General features: G+C 40.1%; 1 protein-coding gene across 1 annotated transcript in view; it reads right to left on the reverse strand.

Moving 5' to 3' along the window:
• Positions 1 to 2,211: 2,211 nt before the first annotated feature.
• Positions 2,212 to 22,453, reverse strand: part of LOC133976817 (extracellular matrix organizing protein FRAS1-like) — a gene marked incomplete at its 3' end in the record, with an annotated part of 89,175 nt that continues 68,933 nt past the window's right edge. Inside the window, exons 5-10 of the mRNA XM_062415015.1 lie at positions 21,910 to 22,043; positions 20,139 to 20,249; positions 14,864 to 14,965; positions 12,040 to 12,231; positions 8,019 to 8,108; positions 2,212 to 2,359 (exon numbers count right to left, since the gene is read on the reverse strand). Coding sequence (XP_062270999.1) covers positions 2,212 to 2,359; positions 8,019 to 8,108; positions 12,040 to 12,231; positions 14,864 to 14,965; positions 20,139 to 20,249; positions 21,910 to 22,043 — 777 coding nt within the window. The remainder of the gene's footprint in view (positions 2,360 to 8,018; positions 8,109 to 12,039; positions 12,232 to 14,863; positions 14,966 to 20,138; positions 20,250 to 21,909; positions 22,044 to 22,453) is intronic.

The following is a 22,453-nucleotide window of genomic DNA, read 5'->3' on the forward strand; positions in this document are numbered from 1 at the left end:
GTGTATTATTTTCCCGCCTATTTCCCAAACTGCTTTTATTTTCTTTTGTAGCTCTTTTGATTTCTCTCTTTATGATTGTTTGGTGCTAAATTGCAGCTTGAGAAAGAAATAGAGAAAATAACAGTTGTGTGTTTATCTAACTGGTCCGTCATGGTGATGTTGTCTCTCAGGATCCATTCAAATGAAAACAGACTAGTAAGAAAGTTTTAATGAGAGCTTCTCAAACACAGATTTTAGTTTTAACTGAGGGTGTTTTTGATTCGATTTTTCTCTTTTTTTAAACTCTGTAAAGGCGGAAAACAGTCTGCACACTTTAGCTCCCAATGCAGGTGTAGTGTAAAGGGATGTCAAGGATGACAAGTACAGTCACCGTCTTAAATAGACGAGGCCCAGGTCACCTGACAGTCACATTATGTGTCAATCCAACTCTTTCTTCTGCCTTTAGAGATTTCATTTTTTTGGTGCAGCACCTGGTTATTTATTCCGTCTATGTGCGTCTATCTCATAACTTTTTCTTTTTTAAAACTCAATATAGCGAATGTCACTGTCTGGTTTGACTGTTTATCCAACTTCATGATTTACATATTTTTTTTTTTTTGAAGATTATGGTCAATAAGCGTCATTTAAATGAAACTATACATCATTTTTGAGTAACGCCTGTTGTCCTTCCGGGTCAAATTGACCCCGTCTGTTTTGACTGTCCCTTCTTTCCGTCTGTCCTTCCTCCCTCCCTCCTCCTCTCTTTCTTTCCTCCCTTCCTTCTTTCCTTCCTCCATCCCTCTTCCTTCCTTCCTTCCTTCCTTCCTCCCTCTCCCTTTCCTCCCTTCCTTCCTTCCTCCTTCCTCCCTCCCTACCTTCCTTCCTTTCCTTCCTTCCTTCCTTCCTCCCCATTACCTTCCTCCCTTCCTTCTTTCCTCTGTCCTTCTTTACTTCCTACCATCCTTCCTTCTTTTACTTCCTTCTCCCTCCCTTCCTTTCTCCCTCCCTCCCTCCCTCCTTCCTAAATAGCCTTCCTTCCTTCCTTCTTCCTCCCTCCTTTCCTTCCTCCCTCCTCCCTCCCTCCCTCCCTCCCTTCCTTCCTTTCCTTCCTTCTTCCTCCCTTCCTCCCTTGACTCGAGGACAACATGAGGGTTAAGGCTCAGCTGTCTGATGTATAAACTCATTGTGGTAGATGAAGGTGCGCTGCATGTGATTAAAGTAATTTGCACACAGCCCTAAAAAGAAAAGTTAAATGACAACTTAATCCTGCTTGAATTTACTGTGGAAGGAACCAGCACAGATTTAGCAGAGAGCAAACAGTGTTACTATCTAAAGGCCTCTTTATAAAGCTGATTAATGAGACCGTCGGGAGGTTTATTTGAATAACAAAAAAAACTGGAGTGTGCTTGAAAAAGGAGGTCAGAGAGAATAAAGGAGAATAAAGGAGAGAGTTTTTACCAGTCAAAGTCAATAAGAGACACAAGTACAGTGAAGCCTTTGTGATGTGTGTGTGTGTTTGTGTGTGTGAAAAGAGAAAAGTGTTCCTCCCTCCCTCCTTCCTTCCTTCCTCCTTCCTTCCTTCCTTCTTCCTTCCTCCTTCCCTCCCTCCTTTCCTTCCTTCTTCTTCCTCCCTCCTTTCCTCCCTCTTTCCTTCTTTCCCCCCTCCCTCCTTCATTCTTCCCTCCCTCCTCTCCTTCCTTCTTCCTTCCTTCCTTCCATCCTTCTTCCTTTCCTCCCTCCTTTCCTTCCTTCTTTCTTCCTTCCTTCCTCCCTCCTTTCCTTCCTCCCTACTTCCGTCCTTCCTCTCTCCTTTTCTTCCTTCTTCCTTCCTTCCTTCCTCCTTTCCTCCCTCTTTCCTTCTTTCCTCCTCCCTCCCTCCTTCCTTCTTCCTCCCTCCTCCCTCATTTCCTTCCTTCCTTCCTTCCTCCTTTCCTCCCTCTTTCCTTCTTTCCTCCCTCCCTCCTTCATTCTTCCCTCCTTCCTTCCTCCTCCCTCCTTTCCTTCCTTCTTCCTTACTTCCTCCCTCCTTTCCTTCCTTCCTTCTTCCTTCCTTCCTCCCTCCTTTCATCCTTCCTTCCTTCCTCCCTCCCTTGACAGGCTGTGTGTGTGTGTGTGTGTGTGTGTGTGTGTGTGTGTGTGTGTGTGTGTGTGAAAAGAGGATAGTATGAAAAGAACCAGCAGCAGCAGCAGCAGTGGTGGTGTTAGTGTCCTTTTGCAGCAATGTTAACTCACCTTGGTGGCACTCGGGGCAGCATCTGTCGTCCTGGGTGACGGCCAGCTCGCCCGGCGGGCAGGTTGGGCAGGAGCGGAGATAACAAGTCACCCGGGCGTCGCGGCATTCACACTCCCTGCAGCTGCCGTCCGTCCACCGAGACAAATCCTAGAGAAAAAAACAAGAGGGAAGGTGAAAGGACGTAAAGATGGAATAAAAAACAAGTGGAAGTAAAAGCTCTTATCATGCTCTAAAAGCCGATGTGGAAACAATAGAGGACGTTAACCCTTTACATACTGACTCATAATTAGTCTTTACACCAATTAACATTCATGATTTCCCCATTAGTCATTAATTAATGCTTGATTTATCCTTCTAATTGATTCATCTAATGGGGATATGTTATGGTCCAAGTGAATATTTTATAGAATATGAAGAACTAACTTATATATTTGCACATATAAAACTAAGGGCTGTCAATCGATTAGAATATTTAATCATGATTAGTTGCATGATTGTCGTGAGTTAACTCGTGATTAATCGCAAATTAATCGCACTTTTCTTTCTTTCTAAATATACCTTAAAGGCAGGGCAGCTTTAATTATTCCTACCAATGTGCTTTACATAAAAACAAACATTTAATAGTAAGAATTGGAAGCATAAAAACATACAATTAAAAACAAAAAAACCCAATTATAATAAAAATAAAACAAAGCAGAGAAAAAAGAAAGAGAGAGAAAATAAAAAAGCTTGACTAAAATATGAGAGTGCAGCATAAGATAATTATTTGCAGGTATACTAAATGGATATTTTTCAAGTTTGTAATAGTCTTATTAACATGGGAGTTGATATATATAAGCTTGCTTTATGCAAATGTCTATTTATTATTATTGAAACAATCCAGATTAATGAACTACTGTCATTATTAATGCGTTAATTTTGACAGCCCTAATAAAAATGTGCATCAGTGTTATAAAATCATGCATTTATTTCCATTTTTGTAAACTGTGGGTCAAATTAGGAAAAGTCCAGCTAAAAGAAATGTGTATATGGTGTTTTTACAGTTCTTAACCTTCCTGTTGTCCTCAGGTCAAGGAAGGAAGGAAGGAAAGAAGGAAGGAAGGAAGAAATGAGGAATGACGGGACGAAGGAAGGAAGGAAGGAAGGAAGGAAGGAAGGAAGGAAGGAAGGAAGGAAGGAAGGAAGGAAAAGAGGAAGGAAGTAAGGAGAGAAGGAAGGGAGGAAGGAAAGGATGAAGGAAGGAGGGAAGGAAATGAGGAAGAAAGGAAGTGAGGAAAGAAGGAAGGGAGGAAGGGAGGAAGAAGAGGAGGAAGGAAGGAAGGACAGAAGGACAGAAGGAAGGGAGGAAAGAAGGAAGGAAGGAATGAAGAAGGAAGTAAGGAAGGAAGGAAAAGAGGAAGGAAGTAAGGAGAGAAGGAAGGGAAGAAGGAAAGGATGAAGGAAGGAGGGAAGGAAATGAGGAAGAAAGGAAGTGAGGAAAGAAGGAAGGGAGGAAGGGAGGAAGAAGAGGAGGAAGGAAGGACAGAAGGACAGAAGGAAGGGAGGAAGGAAGGAAGGAAGTTAGGAAAGAAGTACAGAAGGAGGAGGGAGCAAAGAAAGAGGGAAGGAGGGGAAGAAGGAAGGACAAATTAAAGATAGAGGAAGGAAGGAAGGAAGGAAGGAAGGAAGGAACAGTCAAAAGAGGTGGGGTCAATTTGACCCGGTGAGGACGACAGGAGGGTTAAATGTAAAAGCTGAACAGTATTTAAGGTAAAGAAGGTTTTTTTTAAAGAGGGAAGCTACACAGACCTGAGCCAATCTCTGAGCTGAATGCTAAAGAAGTCTGACAGTCACGACTTTGTAATACATTTTAAAGCAGAATGAAAGAAGCTGATAGAGGCTCACAGAGGACAGATATTCAATCAAACAGCAGGAGCAAAAAAAAAAACACACCAAAAAACCTGATTTCATGCAGAAAAAGTGTAAAACATCACAGATTTCATCACAAACAAGCAGACGTCATGTGCACATAAAGACCTGCAGAAGGAAAAGAAATCTGCAACCTTCAAGTGTCTTATTGTCTTTATCATCGCTGTAGAGCTGCACGGTTATATAACAGCTGCTTCATCATCTTTCATATATTCAACAGATGATATTTAAAAGCCAGAAAGTCTGAATCACTGTCATAGAAAAAGTAGAAAGTGCATCTCATAACGTTTTAAATCCCTACATAGTCTGGCTCCTCTTTACATGTCAGGACTCCTCATCAGACTCAGATCAGAGAAATCAGATGTTAACTTTCTGAGGTTCAGACTTAACCCTCCTCTTGTCCTCGAGTCAAGGAAGGAAGGGAGGGAGGAAGGAAGGAAGGAAGGGAGGAAGGAAAGAAGGAAGAAAGGAAAGAAAGAAGGATGGAGGGAGGAAGGAAAAAAGAAGGGAGGAAAGAAGGAACAGTCAAAGCAGACAGGGTCAATGATGATTTATTTTTATGATGTAGCAGACTGATGGCTCTAATGGTTATACAATAAACCCCACAGCTCCATAAAGTTCTGCTCATTTTACACTTTACATATAAAATAAATTTCAATCATTATTGCTATGTTATATTTTCATGTCTTAGGTAAAATAGGACATGATATGGTGCGATAGGAGATGTTGTTTTCTCCATAAATGAGTGGTGTAAAAAGCTAAAAAAATACATCATGTATTTCATTTATTTAAGCTTGATTACTGGTTTTATTGCACACTTGTCAATACTTTTAGTGTAATTTTGACATTACGCCACCTACTTTTTATTGGCAGCCGTTTGCACTGAGACACACACAAAGCTTATGTAACATATGCATCGTGCATGTTGATTTATTTATCGCGCTCATTTATTATTTTGCAGGATGTTAAACAGTTTCCTATTTAAGACAAGACATTCAACTCCTAAACTATTTTCTTTTTTGTCTTCTTTATAATAAAAAAAAAGCTTGTTAATGTGCCTTTAAAAGCTTCTTTAAAGATAAGGAGTTAATCATTCTTAATCATTAACTTTTCCAGTCACAGAAATCTGCAGCTTTAACTTTTTTTTAAGTTTAGCCGAGTTATAAATGCATGTTTTAATGTGTGCAGTATCTGTTTCTGTTTACTACTGTAAGATGAATTCCTATAAATCATTGTTTCTGCCCTCGCTCTGAGCCTCGGCCTTGGCTGACCGGCTCGCAGCAGTTCATTAGAAATCCCCCCCTTTGGCTGAAAATGTAAAAAAAAAAAAAAAAAAAAGAGAAGACGACAACGGTGCCTTCTGGGTTTTTCTAGGAGTAGCCTTATGAATAATGAAGTTGACGACACTCCTAAGAGATACAGGGGCAGAATAATAAGAAAGAGATACTTGTTACACAAGCCCAAGTATAACCTGATAGCTCTGTTATAACACACACACACACACACACACACACACACACACACAGCCTCACTGAAACTTTAAATCTCAGGGGGTTGAATTCACAAAAGAGGATTTTGCAGATTTTGCAGCCAATAAACTTGAAGATTGTTTTGGATTGCCTCCTGTTGTCCTCGGGTCAAGGAAGGAAGGGAGGGAGGGAGGAAGGAAGGAAGGAAGGAAGGAAGGAAGGAAGGAAAGAAGGAAAGGAGGGAGGAAGGAGGGAAGGAAGGAAGGAAGGACGGAAGGAGGGAGAAGGAAGGAAGAAGGAAGGAAAGGAGGGAGGAAGGAGGAAAGAAGAAGTAAGGAAAGGAGGAGGGAAGGAGGGAAGAAAGAAAGGAAGGAGGGAGGGAGGAAGGAAGGAAGGAAGAAGGGAAAGAAAGGAGGGAGGAGGGAGGGAAGGAGGAAAGAAGAAAGGAAGGAAGGAAGGAAGGAAGGAAGGAAGGAAGGAAGGAAGGAAGGAAGAAAGAAGGAAGGAAAGGAGGGAGGAAGGACAGAAGAAGGAAGGAAAGGATAGAGGAAGGAGGGAGGGAGGAAAGAAGTAAGGAAGGAAAGGAGGGAGGAGGGAAGGAAGCAAGGAAGGAAGGAAGGAAGGATGGTAGTGAAGGAAGGAAAGAAGGAAGGAGGGAGGGAGGGAGAAAGGAAAAGAATAAGGAAGGAAAGTAGGACAAAGGAAAGAAGGAGGGAGGAAGGAAAGAAAGAAGAATCCAACAGAGGATTGTGCAGATTTTGCAGCAATAAACTCGCTATAATAAGACATAAAGAAAAAACGTCTAATTCACCCAAACACCAGGAAAAGGTTAAATTAGGTTATATTCATGTTACATTAAGTTATATTCATGTTAAATTAGTTATATTCATGTTAAATTAGGTTATATGGGTGTTAAATTAGGTTATATGCATGTTAAATTAGGTTATATGGGTGTTAAATTAAGTTATATTCATGTTAAATTAGGTATAATGCACGTTAAATTATGTTATATGGGGTGGTTAAATTAGGTTATATGCATGTTAAATTAGGTTATTCATGTTAAATTAGGTTATATTCATGTTACATTAGGTTATATGGGTGTTAAATTAGGTTATATTCATGTTAAATTAGGTTATATTCATGTTAAATTACGTTATATTCATGTTAAATTAGGTTATATGCAGGTTAAATTAGGTTATATTCATGTTAAATTAAGTTATATTCATGTTAAATTAGGTTATATGGATGTTAAATTAGGTTATATTCATGTTAAATTAGGTTATATTCATGTTAAATTAGGTTATATTCATGTTAAATTAGGTTATATGGGTGTTAAATTAGGTTATATTCATGTTAAATTAGGTTATATTCATGTTAAATTAGGTTATATTCATACATTTGGTGCAAAATTGGCCCCTTTGAGCCTCATTGTATAATAAAGAGTCCAATTCACAAAGACTGGTGCTAATTGTCACATGCAGCATCTTCACAGAGATGGTGGCAACTGCAGTGTGATAATAAAGAAGTGTCGCACCAATTAACACTCAATGCTTTATCTGAAGTGTTGATAAATGCATCTGCTCTTAACACCAATCCAAGTACCTTTAAAGTGACACAAACACCAACTGAGTATCTCTTTTAATACACATTAACACATTGAGTCTTTTGTCCGGTGTAACAGGCGTGTCGTGTAGACTCACTTAAGAGCGTTTAGGTGGCGTCTTGGCGGCTAAAATGTACATTTTGTATTTCCTGTTGGTTTTATATCATTTGAAATGACATTTGCGCCATTTTTTAACCAAAAGTAAGACTGAATGCTCCTGAAAATGTCAAATGGTGTAACCACAAAAGAAAGATAAATATTACATATTTTATCCACCTACAGTGTATTTAAGTGGACTTATACTAATAATTACTTCATTTAAACAATGTAAGTGTTTCCTGATCTCCATGGTTACCAGATTAAATGTAATATTTAGAACAATTGTATTCCATTACCTTTATTTAATATAAAACGTTATAATGTAAGATCATGCCAAAGAATTTAGTGTTTTTAAGCAAGTTGAATTATTTGGTACAAAGTTTTTATGGTTACACCACTTAGACATTTTTACCATAATCCTCTAATATATTCTCTCAAAATGGATTAAAAGCAGAAATTTGATGCTGGGTCCACAAAAAAAAGAATGTGTGCAAGTTATTCATACGTTTATTTTCACATTTTAACCCCTTTAAATTTGACTAAACCACATGGACACAAAAAACGTCATTGACCCATGTTTGTTAGGCCTGTGATTTACAAGTTAGAGAATAAGCGGTAAAGTGTTGGCTTTCGTCTCACCCATACACTTCACACTTTGGGTTTCTTGTTTGATATCGCTTCTTTTTTTTATTGTAAACTCTATATATGTAATAAAAGGTAAACGTACCTTGTAGGATTTGCCTTCGTACACACAGGAAGGTTTCACAGAGGAACACTCGGGGCAGCATTTCCCCTGCAGGTGTACGAGCTCAGAGCCCTGAAATAAAAAAACAACAGAAAAACAAACACTTTTAATTTGATTCTCCGAACATCCCTGAAAGTTATAGAGAGGTTTTATATTAAAATACTCCTGGCTGAATCATCAGAGGGCGTAATATACAGTAGAAGAGCAGCTCATAATGGCATATAAAATCCTATTAATTGATAATAATCACAACATGTGTATTTCAATGAATGACCAGATGGGCTAAAGACAATAACTTCCCACCTTAATTTACTCTGCTCTATTCTATGAATGTTTTACGTCTTTATGACAGAAACAATTAAAATGTGCCTTAATTACTGACTTTTTCATTTTATAATGATGTTTTAAAAACTTTTCAAACACTGTAATTTTACATCGAGGGTTAAAACATTATATAAAATGTGTGAATTAAGTTTTTTTTTTACATGATGGCGGTTTAATATTTAACCTTTGTGTCGTCCTCCCGGGTCAAATTGACCCCGTCTGTTTTGACTTTCCTTCCTTCCTTCCGTTTGTCCTTCCTCCCTCCCTCCTTCTCTCTTTCTTTCTTTCTTTCCTTCCTCTCTCTTTCCTTTCTTCCTTCCTTCTTTCCTTCCCTCCTTCCTTCCTCCCTCATTCTTTCCTTTCTTCCTTCCTTCTTTCCTTCCCTCCTTCCTTCCTTCTTTCCTTCCTTCCTCCCTCCCTCATTCTTTCCTTCCCTCCTTCCATCTGTCCTTCCTCCCTCCCTCCTTCTCTTTCTTTCCTTTATTCCTTCCTCCTTTCCTTCCCTCCTTCCTTCCCTCCTTCCTTCCTCCCTTCCTTCTTCCCTCCCTCCTTCCTTCTCTCTTTCTTTCCTCCCCATTACCTTCCTTCTTTCCTCTGTTCTTCTTTCCTTCCTTCCTCCCTCCCTCCTACCTTCCTTCCTCCCTCCCTCCCTTCCTCCCTTCCTCCCTCCTTCTCTCTTTCTTTCCTCCCATTACCTTCCTTCTTTCCTCTGTCCTTCTTTCCTTCTTTCCTCCCTCCCTCCTACCTTCCTTCTTTCCTCCCTCCCTCCTACCTTCCTTCCTTCCTTTCCTCCCTTCCTTCATCCCTCCTGTCCTTCCTTCCCTCCTTTCCTTCCTTCCTTCTTCCCTTCCTCCCTCCCTCCTTCTCTTTTTCTTTCCTCCCCATTACCTTCCTTCTTTCCTCCCTCCCTCCTTCCTTCCTCCTTTCCTTCCTTCCTTGACTCGAGGACAACAGGAGGGTTAATATAACTTCCTGTCCTTTATTACAGCACAGTGACAGAACATTTGAGCTCCAGCGTCTCCGTCAGGAATAATAATCCTTCACTTCTGTAATTCCAGCGGTGTGTTAATGCTTTTCTCTGTTCACTGACCCGCGTCATTAAACCCTATAACCTTCGTCACACACACACACACACACAGCTCTGATCTTCTTAGCACGGTGACCTTCCTCACTTTTAGAGCTGGACGGACGCCAGCTACGCTACTTACGGCTAATGACACTTACCAGCTGTAATTATCACCGTAGCGCATGATTAATGAGGGCTTACTCGGTCATAGCGGGGGGATATTAAAGCAATATTATTAAATCTGCTTGACATGAGAACACATAGCGGATGAGGTGTTGAGTCGACGTGGCGCCAAAAAGCCCAAACTGGGTCATTTTAAAGTAACTATGGGAACGGCGGTTAATAACCTTAGCAAATCCTTTGTTTGGTCCCTTAAATACTCCCACGTCCAAAACGTCCTACATTCCTAACTGGGCTAAAGTCTTCACAAGAACCGATGCTTCTGCTTCTGTGTTCATTTCAGAGTGATGATGACACTCGTTACTATAGTTACTCTATTTAAAATGTAATAAGTCATGTATTTAAGTTACTAAATCAAAGTAATGTGACTTAGTAGTAATGTTTCTAATGTTCTAACCAATGTTTTTAGCTGTTTTAACCCTCCTGTTGTCCTCGAGTCAAGGAAGGAAGGGAGGAAGAAGGAAGGAAAGGAGGGAAGAAGGAAGGAAGGGAGGAAGAAGGAAGGAAAGGAGGGAGGAAGGGAGGGAGGGAGGGAGGGAGGAAGGAAGGAAGGAAGAATGAAGGAAGGACGGAGGAAAGAAGGAAAGAAGGAAGGTAGGGGGGAGGAAAGAAAGAGAGAAGGAGGGAGGGAGGAAGGAAAGGAAGGGAGGAAGGAAGGAGGGAAGGAAAGAAGGAGGGAGGGAGGGAGGGAGGGAGGGAGGGAGGAAGGACGGAAGGAAGGAAGAAAGGGGGAGGGAGGGAAGAAAGAAGGAAGGGAGGAAGGAAAGGAAGGAAGGAAGGAAGGAAGGAAGGAAGGAAGGAAGGAAGGAAGGAAGGAAGGAAGGAAGAAAAGGAGGGAGCGAGGAAGGGAGGTATGTAAGTGTCACTGTAACTGTAACAGATTACAGTTACATTTATTTTGTGATTAAATTAAATAATGCTGGTAAATGTAACTAGTTACTCTCCAACACTGACTAAGTTTATAAGTGTAACATCGATGTAATGAGTTTAATTCATGCTGAAAATTGTTGTACATGTTTACAGAATCACCCTTATTATTTTTTTGCGCCTTTCTTCAGCCTCAGTGCGGATCTTTAAGGTTTCATCTTTCTTGTTTACGTCATCTCAGTGAATGTATCTGTGATGGAAGCAGCCGACCTCATAGCTTCAAATCCTCCTTTTCCTTTTTCCCCTTTTCACCCAATTTGGATTTCCAGCTAAATACAATAGGAGACTGTTGTATTAGACCTTTTAACCAGAGAGATTGGACTGCAGCAAATTACACCGACTGTAAGAAACTGGACAAAGTAACTGTGACGTCTTCCATTAGCTTCATAGCGACCCATTAAAGGTCAGGAAATGGGATTTCTGGGTGCTGATGTGGGTTTTTTTAGGGGGCGGGTCACAGTTTCACAGTTTCAGCACAAGAAAGACCAGTCTGCGTTTCTATGGACACTGAACTGAAGCCTAAAAAAAAGCTAGCTAGCATACTGTCTTATATGATTGTAGGATCAATTTACAGCATTACAGAAGCAAGATAGAAAGAGCATGAATAAATAATAAGTACGTAAACAAGCAATATGAACAATAACTGTGATATTGATATTGGACAGATTATTAATGTGAAAAACATGTTTGCACCACTCACATTACAAAGTAGAAAATATCTACTGAATATACACCTGCATGTATTTTAATGGTAAATGGGTTAGGGTTGAGTTGTAACACAGCGTTGCAGGATGCCGTTACCCCGAGCGACAACTTATAGTCCGTGTAAAGTAAGAATAAATATGTGTTCTGAGTTTGACATACCACAGAAAAGTGTGTTGTTAACCACCCTGCCAAATTTGAATGATTAAAAAAAATCGCCAAATATATGAAATTAGGCTTCAAAGTTGTGTAAAAGTCTGCCTATTTCTCTGCTCCCAAACGCTGTGGGAGTGGCCGCCGAGTTCGCTGAAGCCCCGCCCCCTACCAAGTGTCACCTGTCAATCAAAGTCACCACCTCTACCAGAAACATGGACGATAGGTCTGAGAGCTTTCTGCTGCTAACTCAGCTGCTAGCTCGGCGGCTAACTCGGCTGCTAGCTCGGCGGCTAACTCAGCAGCTAGCTCGGCGGCTAACTCGGTGGCTAGCTCAGCGGTTAGCTCGGCGGCTAACTCAGCTAACTGGCTAACTGTAGACTGTAGTAGTAGTGTCCACTGAATGTATTTATACCTCTACAGCAGCAGGGGCGGGTTTATGCTCCGGTGTGTAACCGTGCTATTGGTTATTATTGATTTTCAGACCCGCCCATTAAATCCAGACACAGAAATCTTGAAACACAGTTTGTGAAGCCTAGCTTCACAATTCAAATCTAAATGGTTAAAATGCTTTTTACACCTTTTTTAGAAATACATTTATGACCTATTTAATGTGTTTAGAAGAAAATATCTGTTTACTTTCTTACTTACCTGTGGACATTCGACGCGGCCGCACTCGGCCCTCTGGCAGAGAACCTGACCTCGGTCGCAGGTGCAGAACTCGCAGCCCGTGCCGTTCCACATGTCTCCATGGTAACGCACCACAGTCTCGTACAGGCAGCTCCCCTTGGCGACGGTGCATTCGTCGCAACACTGACCGGCACGCTTCACTTTGGTCTGACCCTGTAGAAAGAGACAGAGCGATCAATCAAACTTTATATATATAGAAGGAAGGAAGGAAGGGAGGGAGGGAGGAAGGAAAAGAAGACAGGAAGGAAAGATGGAAGGAAGGAAGGAAGGAAGGAAAGATGGAGGGAAGGAAAGAGGGAAAGAAGAAAGAAAGGAAGGAAGGAAAGAAGGAAGGAAAAGAAGACAGGAAGGAAAGATGGAAGGAAGGAAGGAAGGAAGGAAGGAAGGAAGGAAGGAAGGAAAGATGGAAGGAAGGGAGGAAGGAAGGAAAGATGGAGGGAAGGAAAGAGGGAAAGAAGAAAGAAAGAAAGGAAGGAAGGAAGGAGGGAAAAAAGGAAGGAAGGAAGGAAGGAAGGAAGGAAAGAAAAGAAGATAGGAAGGTAAGATGTAGTGAAGGACAGAGGGAAAGAAGAAAGGAAGGAAGGAAGGAAAGAGGGAAAGAAGACAGGTAGGAAAGTGTGTCTGGACCCCTCGGCGGGCCGACTCTGACCCACGAGCCGCATGTTTAACATCCTTTCTTTCTTCACTATATCAAACAAAGCTCCTTTTTTTACTTCCTGTTTAAAGGTCAGGCGGTGCGTTCAAAGCCCTTAAAATAATGTCAGACTTTAGTGAATCACTTCCTGTTGATTCACAGAGCAGAGCAGGTGGTTATTATTGCTTTCCTGTATCTGCATCTCAGTTCAGAGAAGTTCAGAGTCGTTCAGAGTCGTTATTTGGAGGCTTTTTAGTCCACTGGGATCTTCTTTTTTTTCTTCCTATCATCAGTGAAGGGAATGAGCTGTTCAAACATCTTCACTCAGTCGTGCCGAGTGAGGATTTTTATTTATATTTTTACTTTAAGTTTTGGTTAAAAGTATGAAGAAAAAAAAAGATAGAGAAAAACTTTGAGCAAAAGAGCAAAGTGCTTCAAAAAGGTTTCCACGGCAACGGCAGGAAACCTGATGAGCATCCTCGAGGCAAGTGTTTTCCTCTTTATAAAAGCACGTAAAAGGTCAACACTATGATTTTAATTAGTCTGTGTGTACAGTTTATATATAAATATATATATATATATATATATATATATATATATATATATATATATATATATATATATATATATATATAAAGAATAAACTGGATACAAAACTCACATCAGAGTTATTTTCTATTTAAGGAATCTCTCCTCTCTGTTCAAGGACACTAAAAAATATGTTCAACAGTCAATAAACACACTTAATTCAAATATACTAATCCATGAACTGTCTCTTGGGTCTTTTTGTGTGTTATATTGAGGAAGGAAGGAAGGAAGGAAGGAAGGAATGAATGAAGGAAGGAAGGAAGGACAGATGGGAGGAAGGAAAGAAGGAAGGAAGGAAGGAAAAGAGGGAAGGAAGGAAGGAAGACAGGGAGTAAGGAAAGATGGAGGGAAAAAAGAGAAGACAGGAAGGAAAGATGGAAGGAAGGACAAAGGGAAAGAAGAAAGGAAGGAAGGAAGGAAGGAAGGAAGGAAGGAAAATAAGAAAGGAAGGAAGGAAGGACAAAGGGAGTAAGGAAGGAAGGAAGGAAGGAAAAGAAGGAAGGAAGGAAGAAAGAAAGGGAGGAAGGAAGGAAAGAAGGGAGGAAATAAGGAAGGACAGATGGAAGGAAGGAAGAAAGGAAGGAAGGAAAGATGTAGGGAAGGAAAGGGGGAAAAAAAGAAAGAAATGGAGGAAGGAAGGAAGGAAGGAAGGAAGGAAGGAAGGAAAGAATAAAAGAAGACAGGAAGGAAAGATGTAGGGAAGGAAAAGAAGAAAGGAAGGACATATGGAAGGAAGGACAGAGGGAAAGAAGAAAGAAAGGGAGGAAGGAAGGAAAGAAGGAAGGAAGGAAGGAAGGAAGGAAGGAAGGAAGGAAGGAAAGAAGGAAGGAAGGAAGGAAGGAAAGATGGAGGAAAGGAATATCTCCTCTCTGTTCAAGGATACTATGTTCAACAGTCAATAAACGCACTTAATTCAAATATACTAATCCATAAACTGTCTCTTGGGTCTTTTTATTGTGTGTTATATTATTTTAAGCTGCTTCGTGTCCTCCTGAAACTATAAGTACAGATTAATGGCTTCTACACATAGTTTAAAAGGATACGAGGACCAATATTAGCTTTATGTGCATGGTACGTCCCCTTTAACCAGTCGGCTAGGGAGGGCAGGTCAACCCCCCCCTACCCCCACAGATACACTGTATAGGTGTGCTATAAACATATTAGTCTCTTTATGTTGTTGTCCTTTAATGTTATTGTTGTTTTATGATCTTCTTTGATTTCACTAATGAGAATTACAGCAGCGAGTAAAAGCTGTGAGCTGAAAATTTGCATACAATTAACAATTAAATGTCAAGCCTCTCTGCGTGTGTGTGTGTGTGTGTGTGTGTGTGTGTGTGTGTGTGTGTGTGTGTGTGTGTGTGTGTGTGTGTGTGTGTGTGTGTGCCAGACAGCCAAGCCAGCATCTCTTCTGTGCTGCATAGTAGTGACACATCCCTGCATCCATTAGCTGAGTTTCAAAGCACATCCAAATGTATGAGGTGAAACCTGTATAAAACTCAATGTCAATGAGCGTGTGTGTGTGTGTGTGCATGTGTGTGCGTGTGTGTGTGTGTGTGTACTAACCTTGTCACAGGTGACGGGCGGACAGGTGTGTGTGTGGCATTTAGATTGACCCCGGTCACACACACAAGTGGTGCAGGTGTTTTTCTGCCACTGCTCGCCGTGCTGCAAAGATACACACACAGATACACACATTATTAGATCAAACTACACACACACACACACACACACATGCACACACACACACTGAATCCCAAGCTGTTTGCCTCAACTCAAAGTGCTTCTTCTTCTTCTTCTTCTTTTTCTGTGTGATGATATAAAGTAGAAGTGACATTTCTCAGCTCCGTGAATTGCACACAAACTTTCATTTATGAAGAAAAAAACGGTGGAAAAAAAAGTCTGGTCTACTTTCTGCAAAGATTAATGTTACTATTCATCTTTTACGTCATTACAGCTGTCAGTGATTGGGCTGCTGACTGATGAAATACACAATTTAAAGACATCGGGCTTCATGCATCAACATTCTCTTACATTTCTGAATGATGAATCCTAATTGATCTTAAATTGGAGGCGTGTAGCCGATAGTTTATTATCAGCAAAGGTCTGACACATGTACAGGAATCAGAGAGCAGCTACCAAAAACTAAAAAAAAAGCAGTAAAAAGATGATGAACTTTAACAGTAATTAAATAAGAGTTGGTCATCGTAACTTTTTATGGAGCACTAATGAAAATAATGAGCAGTTGGTGCCTGTGTGGCGTTTTCTTTTCTTTCACCTAATTTTGAAGCTTGATTTTAAATTATAGAGCAGACACTTGCAAAAAAAACCCTCACATTTTTCCTCCAATCACACTTTAAATACCTCAACTTTTAACCTTTGTGTCGTCCGCCCGGGTCAAATTGACCCCGACTGTTTTGATTGTTCCTTCTTTCCTCCCTTCCTTTCTTCTGTCCTTCCTCCCTGCTTCTCTCTTTCTTTCCTTCCTCCAACCCCTTTCTTCCTTCCTTCTGTCCTTCCTTCCTCCCTCCCTCCTTCTTTCCTTCCCTCCTTCTTTCCTCCCTCCCTTCCCTCCTTCCTTCCTCCCTCCTTCTCTCTTTCTTTCCTCCCCCCTACCTTCCTCCCTTCCTTCTTTCCTCTGTCTTTCTTTCCTTCCTTCCTTCCTTCTTTCCTCCCTCCTTTCCTTCCTTCCTTCCCTCCTTCCTTCCTTCCTTCCTCCCTCCCTCCTTCTCTCTTTCTTTCCTCGCCCCTACCTTCCTCCCTTCCTTCTTTCCTCTGTCCTTCTTTCCTTCCTTCTTTCCTCTCCTCCCTTCCTTCCTCCGTCCTTTCCTTCCTTCCTTCCTTCCTTCCTCCATCCTTCCGTCCTTCCTTCCTTCCTCCCTCCCTCCTTCTCTCTTTCTTTCCTCGCCCCTACCTTCCTTCTTTCCTCTGTCCTTCTTTCCTTCCTTCTTTCCATTCCTCCCTCCTTTCCTTCCTTCCTTCCTTCCTTCCTCCCTCCTTCCCTCCTTGCTTCCTTCCTCCCTTCCTTCCTTTCCTTACTTCCTTCCTCCCTTCCTTCCTTCCTTGACTCGATGACAACAGGAGAGTTAAATAACTGAACTTCAGAGTGAAGCATGAAGCATTTTAAATCATAAAGTATCAGATATATGAAGCTGAGTGATGTTTTTATATAACAACAATAATATAAAGAGTGTATTAAGAGTCTCTTCTCTCTTTCTCTTTGTCATTTTCCACATTTTTATGCTTCACGGCTTATTTGTGTGTTTGGATGATGAATAGAAAACCGTGCCTGAACTTAAATTTACATGATTTGTGAACATGGATACGCTCCGCTGTAGAACAACTTTCACTTTTCAACCCAATGTGTCATCAAATCAACACTTACTGGAAGTGGAGATGAGATTTTAAATGTGATTTATTTATGTTCTTCTGTTTCTGGCTTTGAATTTATAATCTTGTTTTAAAATTGGTGTCAACTTCCTGTAGTTGTCGGATTAAATTTTAACTTCCTTCCTTCTTTCAGCTTAAACTATGTGATTAAATATTGACTGAAGCCTGGAGGATGCTCATCTTTTCATTATTTAAAAAAAGAAAAGAAAAAGAAACTGATATAACATTTATTACAGCCGCTTATGAAAGAGATCCAAACCGTGTAAAAGCATTTTTAGAGCTTGTTGAACATCACTAAACCTGAATAAAAGGTTTCTATTTTATGTGATTTATACATGAACTGCAGCACAACGTCTCTTTGTAGACGACTGAAAGTAATTTGGTTCAGGAGTTCAAACAGCGTCGATCTCACCGGGGCAAAACTGATCTAAAGACGTCTGAATACACAGATCCACTCATGTTTAATGTGAATCTCATCTTTGAACCTGTTCACTACACACTGAGACACACACACTTGAAGGTATTCCTATATTGCACACACACACGTTTGTCTTTATATCCTTGTGAGGACGCTCGTTATAATGCATTTCCGAGCCCCTTACCCTAAACGTAACCATCACAACTACACGCCTAAACCCAATTTAGCTCATTTTAACGTTAACTTCAAATCAAAGGCTTAACCCTAAAACTGCCTTTTTAAATTGTGAATCAGCCAAAATGTCCCCACAATGTTGGGTTTTAACTGAAATGGGTTCCCCCTTATTTTCACTATATTTCCATCTATAAATAACATGATGACAGAATGTACACACACAAACACACTTTCTGTGATAAAACAGCTGAAAGTGTGAAATCTTATCAGGTGGGGGTTCAGGGAGTTACTTGAGTTAATTTAGGACAGAAAGACATGCACACACACACACACACACACACACACACACACACACACACACACACACACACACACACACTTGTCTTCATATCTTTGTGAAGACACTCATTGACATAATGCATTTCCTAGTCCCTTGCGCTAACTTTAACCATCACAACTACATGACTAAACCCAATTGATTCTAAGCTGAACTTAAACCTAATTCTAACATTAACCTTAAAACCAAGTCTTAACTCTCAAATTGCCTTTTGAAGTTGTTTGCAGCCTAAATGTCGCCACAATGTTTGTTTTTTAACTGAAATGGGTCCTCTTAAAGATAGAAAGAAATGCACACACACACACATACATTTGTCTTCATATCCTTGTGAGGACACTAGAGCTACTTCCACTAACCGTAACCATAACAACTACACGCCTAAACTCCAATTTATTCTAAACTGACCATAAACCCAATTTTAACCTGAACCTTAAAACCTTAAAAAAAGTATTGAAAGCAGAAATGTCCTCACAATGTTGGGTTTTAACTGAAATGGGTCCTCTTAAAGATAGAAAGACATGAGCACACACACACACACACACACACACACACATCAGAAAATAGTCACTTTTGGAAACATTACATAAGCCTAGATTCACTTCATGGACCCAATTATCTGGTCTTTAGTCTGACATTTGTCCCCAAAAGTAGCCTATGACAGACCACACACACACACACACACACACACACACACACACACACACACACATCAGACTTGTTAAATACATGATAATAAATCTCCTCATCAATGAACTGTGAACTCCAGTAATAGATTTTCATATTCAACCATTCAATCACAAAACATTAAAAAAAAAAGACTACCAAAAAAAGATGGAAATGATGTCATCGTCTCTAATAAAGAAGAGACGATTATCACAGAGATTATAAAGCCGAGTCAATTCTGAAGTCTATTAATTCTGCACTGACTCTGATATTCTGTTCCCCATTTTCATTATCTTACAATTTAACTACTTTAAAAGCTAATCACACTAAAAAACTGATCTTTTTTCAGGGTGTAAAAATGTCTAAATCATTTGCATAATGACTCAATAATAAAAAAGATGGTTTATAAATTCAGTCTGGATATAATTGAGCCAAAAATGCTCACTGAAACCTTGACTTTTGAGTTGTTTTTAGTCTAAAATTGCACTATGATGAATTTAAACAGCTCAAATTCACACTAAAAAACAACTAATAATGTGCATGTGCTTATTTATTTATCTCCAAACCTTTTATAGTGACAAAAAGTACTTAACTGAGACATCTAATAACATTTATCTGTGTAAAAAAACATAAAAAATGTCACATTACTAGCTCTTAGTCATCTGCTTTAATACTAATAATAATTTACATAATCAGTCAAAGTGGATAAAAACTAAAAACTAGCTAAATATCAGAAATATCTTCTTTTATTACTAAAATAACAGTTAATGTGGAGATTACATTTATATTTATTTATGATATTAATATTACAAGTTTAGTGGAAATCCAGATGATACTACGTGTGTTTCACTGTCCTCATTTATGACTGTACTCTGTGTGTGTGTGTGTGTGTGTGTGTGTTTGTGTGTTTGAGATCAGAGGCAAGGCGACATAATTCATTCTCTTTAATAAATCACAAATTAAGATGTCCCTGACACGTCTTCACTCCCCGATAAAAGATGGAAAGAAACACACACACACACACACACACACACACACACACACACACACACTCACACACACACACACACACACACAGACACACACATCTGAAGTCATGACGATTCAAACATGAATTTGTGTGTGCAGGCGTGTGTGTTTGTGTGTGAGTGTGTGTGTGTGTGTCTGTGTGTGTGTGTGTATGTGTGTGTGTGTGTGTGAGAGAGTGTGTGTGTGTGTGTGTGTGTGTGTGTGTGTGTGTGTGTGTGTGTGTGTGTGTGTGTGTGTGTGTGTGTGTGCCTCAGAAGACACAAATACACACAACATTAGACAGAATGGGACACTCTGTGATCAAAGGAGATATGTGGCAGTGTGTGCGTGTGTGTGTGTGTGTGTGTGTGTGTGTGTGTGTGTGTGTGTGTGTGTGTGTGTGTGTGTGTGTGTGTGTGTGTGTGTGCATCTACACTGTAAACACAGCAGGAGAAAGCAAGAGTGGGTCGGATGAGGTGATGCAAAGTCAGATGAGAGGAAGAGACAAGAAGGAAATAAGAGAAGAGGAAAGGAAAGGAGGAGAGGAGATTAGAGGAGAGAATATGTCATAATCTTCGTGTCATCATAAAAAATATTCTAATATATTTTGCAGGCAAACATGAAATACAGAATAAAATGTGCCGAATTACATAAGAACAGATTTATGAGCTGTCAACAGCTGCGTCCAACACGCTTAAAAATCACAACAACACATTTTGTTCACACGTTTCTTTACACACATATTGACACACACACACACACACACATATATTAACACACACACACACACACACACACACACACACACACACATATATTAACACACACACACACACACACACACACACTACCTGGTACTGTTTCCCAGCAGACAGACAGGGGTTGGACACACACTGAGGACAACACTGGCCTGGCTGGATCACCAAGTTCTCGTGCTGAAGGGAGAAGAAGAACAAAAAACACTCAGCAAGTCAGATAGATGATGATGTAATAGTGTGAGTAAATATCTAACATTACATCACATATAATACGGCTGTTTTAGGTTAGAGTTAGATCTAGTCTAGAAAGTGGACATCACAAGTGTGCTACAGTAAAGGGAGGAAATGCACTTTAATCAACTCCAAAGCTGCATTACTTACACATTAAATCACGTTTTTTTTAAACTGAAAAGGACAGAAAAATTGCCAAAATACATAAAAAAAATAAAATGGAGACACTGTATGTTACAGAGAACAACAGTAAACATTGTTGCTATTGCTAGAGTTCTTGATATGCGATTTATAAGAAGAAAACATTGATATTGACATGTTTTACCAGGCAGGAAACATCATACTTGCAGCTTGTATATGAAGACTGAAGGACTCTTAAATGTATGTTATTGCCTTGTGACTATCATTCATGAAAAAGGGGCTCTGGCTCTGACTATGCATGTCAAAAATAAAGTGAACATAAATAAATAAATACATTTGGCTGCAGTCTAAAGTCCATCATCACCTAAACGTAGCAGAAGAATAGAGCTATAACTTTCATAACCATCAATATACAACCACAAATATGCTTTTTATCTGCTGTCTGCTATCATTTTGGATAAATCACACACACATATGTACTGTAGGAGCAACGCTGATTCAAAATCAACTTTCTTCCTTCTGAGTGGAATAATATCATTGCATCACATATAATACGGTTGTTTAAAACTACACAGTATTACTCAGAGTTAGGTAAGATCAGCTTTTTGGCCAAGTTCAGCACAAAATCTGGACCCTGGATATCACAAGCGTACTGCAGTGAAGAGAGGAAATACACTTAACTACCATATAAATGAATATACTACTTTATTAGAAATATACTACTTATCGATATATTAAGAATAGAAAAGCTATATAAGGAAAACATGACTATAGGACTCCTAAATGTATGTGTTATTGGCTCGTGTTCAATCATCCAATCTGCATGTAACTAGTGCTTTGAAAATGGGTCCAACTGGGTGCAACTGGGTGACATACATTGACTATATATGTCAAAAAGTGAATAAATACACAAAAGTGAAGATTTCAAAGATTTGGCAGCAGCAGAAGAATATCTAAAGTTTCCCTAAATATCAATATATAACCACTATTACTTAAATGAGAATTGCTCTCAATTGTCGTTCTCCCTACTTTTTTCTGCTGTCTGCTGTCTCTCTGGATCAGTCACACACACATATCGGAGCCACGCCGACCCTCCACGGATATATATCTTAATGTATTCCACGTATATTATTTAATGTCCCGATGCGATTCGGCACATTTTTTTCTACTCCGAGCGATCCAACCACTTAAGCCGCCCATAAGAGACACAGTGGAATAGAAGAGATGAGTAGTATGTTCTAGTAGCTTTCTAGTATTTTCTATAGCTTCGTTATTATCTTCCCACTCTATGAATAGACACACACACACATATATATGAGAATGAATTATGTATTAGATGAAACGGATCATACTTTTCTCTCTGTTTGTGGATTTTAAGGCAAAAGTGCATCCAATGTACGTCATATGTAAGTATAGATAGGGTTTAGTGTGTGTGTGTGTGTGTGTGTGTGTGTGTGTGTGTGTGTGTGTGTGTGTGTGTGTGTGTACTCACCGGTTTGCAGGCTACTTGCTGACACTCGGCGGCCGAACACTGGACTTCCCCGTTACTGCACACACACCTGGAGCAGAGGCTGGGCTTCCACTCTTCACCGTCCCTGTACGCTGCCCCCTGCCAGGTGCAAGACTCTAAGTGCACGTGCACGCACATGCACACACAGAGAGAGAGAGAGAGAGAGAGAGAGAGAGAGAGAGAGAGAGAGAGAGAGAGAGAGAGAGAGAGAGAGAGAGAGAAACACACACTAAATCAGCAAACAGTAGAAAACGGGTGTCAGATAATGAGCTGATTGTTCGAGCATTGTTTGCACACACACACACACACACACACACACACACACACACACACACACACACACACACACACACACACACACACACACATTGATTTACAGTCAGGGGAGGGGGGGAAAAAGTCACTAATTACACACCTGAGGGATCTCTTACCTGAGCAAATATTGCTAAGTAGTCCACAGAAGACCCTGCAGTATGTCAGAGGTACTTCAAGTATACTTTGATGCCTCCAGAGATTTAAACTAATT

This window comes from Scomber scombrus, unplaced genomic scaffold, assembly GCF_963691925.1.
Source record: "Scomber scombrus unplaced genomic scaffold, fScoSco1.1 SCAFFOLD_126, whole genome shotgun sequence".
Taxonomy (NCBI): Eukaryota; Metazoa; Chordata; class Actinopteri; order Scombriformes; family Scombridae; genus Scomber; species Scomber scombrus.